Source organism: Labrus bergylta, chromosome 18, assembly GCF_963930695.1.
Source record: "Labrus bergylta chromosome 18, fLabBer1.1, whole genome shotgun sequence".
NCBI classification, from domain to species: Eukaryota; Metazoa; Chordata; class Actinopteri; order Labriformes; family Labridae; genus Labrus; species Labrus bergylta.
In genome coordinates, this window is record NC_089212.1 from 22,053,518 (window position 1) to 22,062,740 (window position 9,223).

At 41.7% G+C, this 9,223-nt stretch overlaps 1 protein-coding gene across 2 annotated transcripts in view; it reads left to right on the forward strand.

Annotated features, from left to right (window-relative positions):
- LOC109990538 (brain-enriched guanylate kinase-associated protein) overlaps positions 1–9,185 on the forward strand; it is a 51,579-nt gene extending 42,394 nt beyond the window's left edge. For both annotated transcript variants that reach the window (XM_065966682.1, XM_065966681.1), the window contains 2 exons: positions 1,650–1,733; positions 5,403–9,185. In XM_065966682.1, coding sequence (XP_065822754.1) covers positions 1,650–1,733; positions 5,403–6,941 — 1,623 coding nt within the window. In that variant the 3' untranslated portion in view covers positions 6,942–9,185. The remainder of the gene's footprint in view (positions 1–1,649; positions 1,734–5,402) is intronic.
- The last annotated feature ends 38 nt before the right edge of the window (positions 9,186–9,223 follow it).

Below are 9,223 nucleotides of genomic sequence, written 5' to 3' on the forward strand. Positions count from 1 at the left end.
CAAACTGGAGGAAAATGAACCACATACAGACACAAAACCAAAAACGAGCACAGAAATAGACTAAAGAAACATGCCAAATAACTGCCAGGTTTATGTTTAGCCCAAAGAAAGACATTATATTCACTAAGCTAGACACGAGACAAAAACCACAATATAATAAGAACAGTAGACCCGACATGCCACCATTCATCTTCTAACAATACCAGGAGACACACACTGCACGATGCATATAAACTAAGACATCACACCAAGGTCTTAAAGGTCTATTTAAAGTGCCCTGAAAACTACAGTAGCCCAAAATGTCCCCCGGGCGACATGACAAGAAGACATAAGAGTGATTCAGAAAGCCGTCACCATTCACTCTGAAGTGTCAAAAAGAAGCCTTTGATGTGAGGGGAAGCGTTGTCAGGGCTGGGGGTGCGATAGGGAGAGGCACAGGGAGGCTACAGAGCATTGAGAGCTGACCTTTAAAAAGTGGATGGATTTCAGAGAGGAGAGGAAGGAAAGGGAAGCCGGCTCAACCAGCTTTTACCGCCCACACACGTGCAATTGAGGAACACACAGAAAAACAATTAAAATGTCCATCTGCTGCGGCAGTAGGCGAACATTTCATTCTGCTCTGAAATTTAAGGGGGAAAAAAAACAACATTCATTATAGAAGGAAAAGCACACAGAAAGATAGAATAATGCTGCAAAAACGTCCCTGAGCTGGACGGTGTAGATAACTAAATGCACAGTTTCAGACATGTTTCAGACTTTACTGAGCAGAAAGGAGATACATTACATATGAGAACGTGTATGTCCACCCAATAAAATAGAACTGCAAAGGTGAGAGATACATGCTAATTTATTCAGGGAAGGATGTGCGACCTTTTGACTTTTTTCAGTAGATGTCGCCCTTGAGCACCGGCATGAAACCAAAACAAACTGCGATCTAGACATCAAAATAAGCAGTGAGTATGTTATTTTTCTTTTCTCTAGTCCTTGACTCAAACAGCTTTATACGCAAGGCCGTCACGTCCATGTAAACATGATGTAAACACAGCTCTAACAACAACACAGTCAGCGGGACTCGTGCTTCTCACTCATTGTGGATAGTCATGACTCAGAGAGACATTTACAGAGGACATACTGGATGTTTAAAATGTCGCACATTCTTCCTTTAAGGTCTACCGACATCTATTGATGAACTCATTCCTGAGACTTGACAGGTCACTAAATCAGTGAAAGGCCTTATCCAATGGGCTACTCCCAAGTTTCCAATGCAGTAGGTCAGATATTTTACCCCAATCATCCAGGACTTTCCAATCAATGGCTTTCCCATTACGGGTAATACTTGTATAAATACCTCTCAATGATAAATGGACACATTTGAGATTTGTTGTTGATGTAGTACCACACTAACATTGCATTTATTATGTAATACTGTGTAATTATCCCCCCCCCCACCCCCGAAGTCCCCCATAATTAAAAAATAATTACCCAACAATTTGAAAGCTGACATCTAAAGTGTGACAGATTTTCTCAGAGGCGTTGGAACACAATCCCCCCCGGTCAAACGCTTAGCGAAGTCATCAGCCCGCCAACATGAAACGACTTTTTATGGTGTGAATGATGTGTTTGAGGATATTTCTTTCTGCCTCTTACAGGACCTGTACAGGAAAGACTGCAACCTGGCAGCCCAGCTGCTGCAATGCTCCAAGTCTCACTACAGAGCACACAAGATGTCTGAGGTGAGCTCCCCAACACTGCTGCTACAACGGCAACAATGGTTCAATTTCTATCTGTGCTGCAGCGTATATATAGGGTTTAGTGACCTGGGCTTCAAAATAAGGTGACAGGGAAAAGACTAGAAATGCCATTATTTTGTTAAACTTTAGAAAAAATGTAGAATTTTTTATTTTACTTTTTCCAAAAATAATATGAGAGGCAATGGACACTGAGATAGTTTACATTGAGGTTTGATTCCATCATGTTTAGTCTAGAATTAATCAAATTTGTGTACTTCTAGGCCAACAGAAACATGTGAATAAAGAGTGCGAGTGGCCATATTGTACCTTTCTTTCTGGAATTAAAATGATCTTCCTTTTGTAAATCTGACATTAGAAAATGTAACCGATATATATCCCATTTAAGAATACATAACAACTAAGAAGCTTTCAAGGCATTTCAAATCCAGTTCTAATTGTTCAGTTTTTCTTCACTAGAATTTATATTACTGTAGAAAAGTATTTTGTAAGAATTGTGGTAAGAAATATGTTTCTACCAAAATCTAACCAAACTGTGAGTTCAGAATAAAAAAAAACACATGTAATACAAAGTGAATACAAAGTGGTGTGGTTTGGCAAACGTCCTCGGTTATGCTCGATGGATATTCATCATCCTCTCTTAAAGTTTACTTACATGTTGAGTGTACAAATGAACTATTCTCGTCGTGTTATTGCTGCGATGGAGAGCGGCTCCCCACATTGTGTCTGTGTAACACTGAAAAGCCTTGGTGAGTGGTTTTCCCAATAAGAGGGACTCACAGTGCTCATGGCCTTTTCAGTCAGATTAATGAAGGTCTGCTGTCTGAAGTGCCATCTGTCTGTATCCTGGCGGTGCATAATGTATGAATGAATGAAAACCTGGTTTGAGACAACACCTGATGCACACAGGAAGAAAAGTTCTCCCAACTCATTTGTGATGAAGAAACAATTATTGGATAACGTTAAGGCTGAGGAAATAGTCAAATTCAAAAGAAGACAATGTTGATTAAAAACGATTAAAAAAAAGACCCATGGTTGTTCAACCCAGCAACATTGGTTTTGAGTTTACCAATACATACTGCTATGCTAACATTTTAGCACTTTAAAACTAAAACTACTAAGCAAAACAATTATACTCTTTAAAGGTCCCATATTATGCTTTTTCTCGTTTTATATGCCCTTCAGTGTGTTTTCCAAGTGTCCTGTGCATGTTTAGGCACATCTATGTGCAAAAATTCAAAGTCTGCGGAAACGCGGCTTCTCCTACCTCCTCCTGTTAGCTGTAGCATTAGACGCATGTAACGCTCGGTTCTAGCCCCCATCGATAAAAACTTGTCAGTGCGGCGTCATTGTCAGTGTGAGATCACTGATCTTAGCCCGTTGGCTCGTTGTGGCAAGCCCAGCAGCTCATGTTGAAATTTCCGAGAAGCATGCTGAGCAACTGACCAATAACGACAGAGCGGATCGGCAGACCAATCAGAGCAGACTTGGCCCACGTGGGGTCTAACAGTGTGGGCTCAACAGAGTGTAGCTGACGGACTCAGAGCATAGAGGGAGCAAGGAGTTCATGAAAACAGACACTTTTTTCGGACTTTATCTATTGTGAGCGTACAAAAGTAGGAACATAGATTAAATATACGAACCCCAAAAAGGGCATAATGTGGACTCTTTAACTTTATCAATCATCAACTGGTTGAGAAATTCCTCCAAAGACAATCATTTGTAGCTTCAGCCTGAGATCAGTGGTTCCCAATCATTTTTACTTGGAGCCCCTCCCTATGTAAAAAAAGAAGTGGAGACCCCCCCAAGGACCCACTTGGAAAAAAAGGGATAAATTGCCGTCAAAGCATAAAATCAACAATAATTGTTTTCATTGATTAAATTCCACCAGATTAGGCCTACAGACTCGTTCTACCCCCTCAGGGAAGCCTGGACCCAAGGTTGGGAATCCATGTCTTAGATTACAAGTATAATATTCTTCTTTTGCTTATGTTAGACCCTTTTACTGTGTAGGCATTAATTACAAAACAGTTGGTGGAAATAAAAGCATTTTAGCATTAATGTACACTACCTAGCTACTCCTGAAAAAACTGCTAATGACAGTTTTCAAATGTCAAAATCCAAATAAAATCCTTATAGTGAAAACTGATTTTATTTCCTTTTATGGTAAATTAAAGACCCTTTTAAAAAAACTGCCACTTTTATGATTTTTAATCTGCAGATGCACAAAAAATTAACCAGCAAAGGAAGCATTATTTATTAAGGTAACAGCTCAGCACAGTCCATAAACAATGGATGATTTTATTGCTAATCAATAACCAATAATCCATCAGAGGAGAAAGTGTTTGTGTCATGGAAATGTAAAAAATCTTTTAAAAGCTGATAATGATTATTACATTTTTTGAATAGATAGTAAAAGCCAGTTCAATTAAGCCCCATTAGACCCCCTACTCTTAAATGGAGCAAGACCAGTAGACCCGGGTGCTTGTCACGTGGACTGAAACTGTTAAACTGTGTGACTCTTAATTAAGATCTGCCTGAGATAGCAGCTAATACTGAGCTAGCTTACTTGGAGCACACACTGTATATTATCCCCCCCCCCCCCCCTCCTACAGCCTCACCTACTTTCCATCTCTATTCCCTCTGGGAGAGGCAGCTGCAGCTAAAAATAGCCCTGACTTAAAAGATGCAGGTTATTTTGTGCCGAGGCGAGCTTCTATTTCTTAACAAAGCCAAGTCAGTATTTTATCTTATTTTTTTTCTATTCCCAGCTGGAGACCTAGAGCACTGGTTTAATTTGAATCTAAGCCATTCCCTGTGGAGCTGATACGTGTTTGATGGTAGACAGAATAAAGAGACATTGAAAAAGGAAGACTGAGAGAGAGAGCGAGTGAAAACTCTTTGGTTGAGAAGGCACTGGAGCAAGAGAAGGAAGATGAAAGGATTAAGAAAGGGGGGAGAAAAAAGAGACATCAGTGTGGAAAGAACAGTTCCTACCGACCCTGACCAGCTTTAATTGGCACAAAGAACCCGTCTGTAATTGATAGGAACAGTTTTTCCTCAAACATGCACCAATCAAACAGATTATATGTCCGTCTGCCTGAGCATTTGAGGAAGAAAGAGAAACAGAGATGATAGAGAAGGACAAAAAGACAGTTTGTATGGATGTCTATATATGAAAAGCATTTGATGGATTTCCCTCCTAATGATCTTTTTGTAATAAATTGATGAAGTTAATATCAATAATTGAAAGGAAAATGTATGAAATGAAACAGAGGATCATGTTGGTAGAAATGGGAAGCAAACAAACAAATCAATAAATCTTATGTTCAGCAGTTCTCTGACAAGTTCATTAGGTGGGCAAAGTGGTGCAGTTCCCCTAAGATACACAAACTGGTCTGGAACGTGTGAACTTTGTGAGAATGAATTACTTTCTAAACCAGAGCTATAGATTAACGTCCTTGAGGAATGGCTTTAAAAATACCTTTGGTGCAGACACAGAAAGCTTAGAGTGTAATTGTTGAAAAGATTCAAGTTTCTTTGTATAAGTTATTGAGGCTGTTTTAGAAAACTTGAACTTATGTATTAACTTTATTTCCACAAATCATCTAGCTTCTTTGTCTTTTTTCCCCCCGTTTGTCTACCCCGCCATAGCTTCCGCTGGACTTCCAGGAACGTATCAGTTCCCACATGGAGAAACATAATCGAGGCGGTGGAGCCACTGTGCCGGTTTCCCATTCAAATTACGCCGATGCCGTGCCCACAGCCGTAATAGCTAAGGTCCTGGAAAAGCCTGAACCAGGAAACAGTTGCCCCGTTACACGCTCACCCAGCCCACAGCCGCAGGATGGAGACTTTCTCACAGCTACAGAAAGCTCCGATCACCTGAATCGCCGCATTGCGTATAAAACATCCGACCTGTACTGCAGCGATACGGCCCTCTACTGCCCCGAACGATGGCAGGATACGGAGCGCAGACAGAGCGTCGACCTCCACGGCCCCAACCTACTCCATCTTCACGCCCAGAACTCCACGGACAGCAACCCGGATGAGGAGGCCTACCACTCTGGAAGCTTCTCCCACCATGAGCCTCCATCACCCTTCCACCACCAAGATGAGTTCGGCACTGGCAGCCTCCCCGCCTCCAGCACTTACTCTAGCTTCAGCCTCGCATCGGATGACAAGGGAGGACTAAGTGGTGGTTGTGGGCCCACCGCGAGCAGCACATTATCCTCTTCCCACCAGGGTTTGTACATGGAGTGGCGGGATGGTGGCAGCGGGGACTATGGGCGCAAAAGCACATCCTCGTATGATAAAGACAGCCCAAGCTTTCCCAAGTCCCTGAGTATCCAGCACATGGTGACCTCCAGGAGCCCCCAGAAAGTCACCTCACCGGCATACACAAGGACAGCTTCATGCTTCAGTGAACCGTACCATTCCAGCACGCCGCGCTTGGCTTCCTCTCGCAGCATGGGATCCACTACTGGACTTGGCCAGACTCGAGGTGGAGCCCTTGATAGTCCGGGTGACGTCCAGGTCCCTGAGGATGACCTAAGCAGCCGCTGGAGACAGCTCAGTGTAGAAGACATCAACACGTTCTCTTACCATAACATCACAGGCCGGGCTTCTCCGTACAGTTTTTCCGAGCGCCAGTTTGCATTGGGCCCCTCCAACAAGGTCAAGGGAAACCTCTACAGCAGCTTCCAAGAGGGGGACGACGTCTTCCACAGTCGTGCACTGGACCAGTGTTTTGATCTGGGATCCCCTTCGCCCAGCCGCAGTGCGAAACCAATGGAGCATCGTAAGCAAGAAAAAACCTCAATGCTGTACAGGTCTAAGGATGACAGTCAGGACTCCGAGTGCAGTCTGCAGTTCCTCTCAGGGAGCTCGAAAGCACAGGAGAGCAGTGGGGGAGCGACGGCGTCGAGCAGTGCCAAGAAGGACTACGTGAATCTGAGTGCGGACAGCTCACCCGAGTCCCTACTCCAAAGCTCCCTCGAAGCATCAAGCCTCCAACACTACCCAAGCCCCAGACCGAGTGTCCGGCCTCGCCCAAGCTCCAGCTCAGCCATTAGCATCGGCCCAGCACTCCCAAAGAAGACGTCTCCAAGATACCAAAAATTTGGCAGCACAGGACTGACAAGAAAGGACAGTTTGACCAAGGCGCAGCTCTACGGTACACTGCTGAACTGAGTGGCAAAAAGCAAAGATTTCCATTTTTATGCATGATGACTATGATTCCCTAACTTACTGTACTGTATTGTACCGTTTGTCTCAAAAGTTTCCTGCAGCAAACACATGCTTGGTGTAATGGGGTATTAGGATGTTGTTGTTTTATGTATCTCTTTGCCAAGGCACGTTTAACGCAGTCTGCATCACTTTTTATATTGTATGTCATGCAAAGGTGTTGCTGCCTGAAACCAGCTAAGTTTTTGTTCTGGTATTAACAACCATATAGAGCCACCAGAATAAAACTACAGCACAGAGCCGACTACATAAATTTAATGTGCTGTTTGCTCTCTTTTTTTTTTTTTTTGGAGTAAAGTACTGTTAGTAAAACCAGCAAAAGACCATTAACTCCTGCGCTAATATATACAGTATAGATAATGGAATAAAGCGTGTGTAATGGAGTGACTTAATTACACATGTTTAGGGGGGGGGTTATCCATTATGTGGAGTGGACCCTGCTGTCTGTAAGCTGTTAAAAAGATTTAGTTATCCTCTGCTTTCTCTTAAAGTGCATGCTTTATAATGCATATAAATAGGATGTTAAAACACATTTGCAGCTCAATTGTTTTCACAGGGAGGGCATCTGTAAAAAGCACTGACTAAAAGTGTTTTTATTCATTGGCTGAATAAGAGATATGCCAACTTGAAAAGGTGAACTGTATTTAAATTCCATGTATTGTATAAAGCAAGGCACAAAATTGTGTTTGGAGTTCCTTCCTGGTGTTAGATTTCAAACCCCTTAATTGGAAACGTATAAATATCTGATCTTTTTTGTTGGAATATTTGGCCCTTACATGAATGTATACAATATAAAATGAATACTTTATAATTGCCATTAAAAAGAAATGGAACTCTTTCTGTAGATATGATTAAAGCGCAAAATTGAATTTTTCTTATTTTTCTATTAAATTGAGATGGTTTCATCTCAGCCAGTGCTGCACAGTAGTTACCTTCCAAGCAGGACTCTTGTGAAATTGCCTTAACAACTGTGTAAATACTTTATGTATGTCTTCACTATTGTTACTATAAATGTACACTACTGTTACAGCAAATGTTCTTCCTGTCAGACATGACATACACATCTTATTGGCAAAGGATTAGGTTTGTTGTTACACTGGGGATATATTTAAGTGAAGGTCTGCATTGAGTCAAAAACAATGAAGCTTAAGCCCTGTCTGAAAAATCTAGCAAGCACCGCCGAATCTCTACCCTGATACAAACTCTAGTTTCACAGACTAAAAGACAAAAACAAGTGCTGGGTGTTCTTGTTTTTCTGGAGGGATTAATTGGAATATTCTCCGGGCAAGCTGGCTGGCAGTTCTGCAACGTTTGCACAAAAGGTTCTGGAAAAAAGTGTACTCGCAAGGAAGAAAGAAACAACCGATCAAAAACAAACATGTGCATTCAGTGTGTTGTTTTTATACCAGCATGCTCAATTAGAGAAACACTGTGAAAATAGTCCAAGCCTGTGTTTATATACGTGCATAAAAGGGGTGAAGACATGCCAACTGAGATTAATGATGACAGTTTCCCCCCACATCTGTGCATCCTTTGGCCTGCTAGATCTTTAAGAGTTTTGTTTTTGTCCTTCGTGGCTATAGATCTGAAAGGAATGGCAAACCAGGATGAGCTTCATAATGAGAGCTCTTCCCTGCAGAGGACATGATCCCATTTTTTCTGGAAGGCAATGCTTCTACCTCTCCCATTCCTGCAGATCTGTTAACTGCTTTAAGGCTGTTTTTTTTAAAAGACTTTAAAAAAGGAATCACCACTTTTACGACATATGACTCATGTTCATGACAAACTGCATCACATTAACCATGAAGTCTTCAATCATATTCTAACGCGATACACTGAATAAGCGTCGAAAGAGATGAAAAAGTTTGCAACCAATCGAAGTAATGTACAGGGATCAAGAGGATATATAGTATTTTTTAAGAGGACATAATGTTTGAAAAGGGATAAAGACACACACTGATGTTATTACACGATGACTTTTTTAATACAGTTTGAGTTGGTGTTATATTTATTGAATGTTTTGACCCTGAATGAAGAGGCTGAAGTGGTTCTGTCCTGTCCTACCTCCAGCTCTGTCCAGGAACATCAGGCCAGCTGTCTAAATGTCAAAATGTGTGTCTGTCTGATGCATGGTTATATATTTTTGTTGTATGTTTATTTACTTAATAAAGATGGGTGTTTGGAAATGCATCATGGACCTCGATGGAAATTCTTTTTCAGTTTATTTT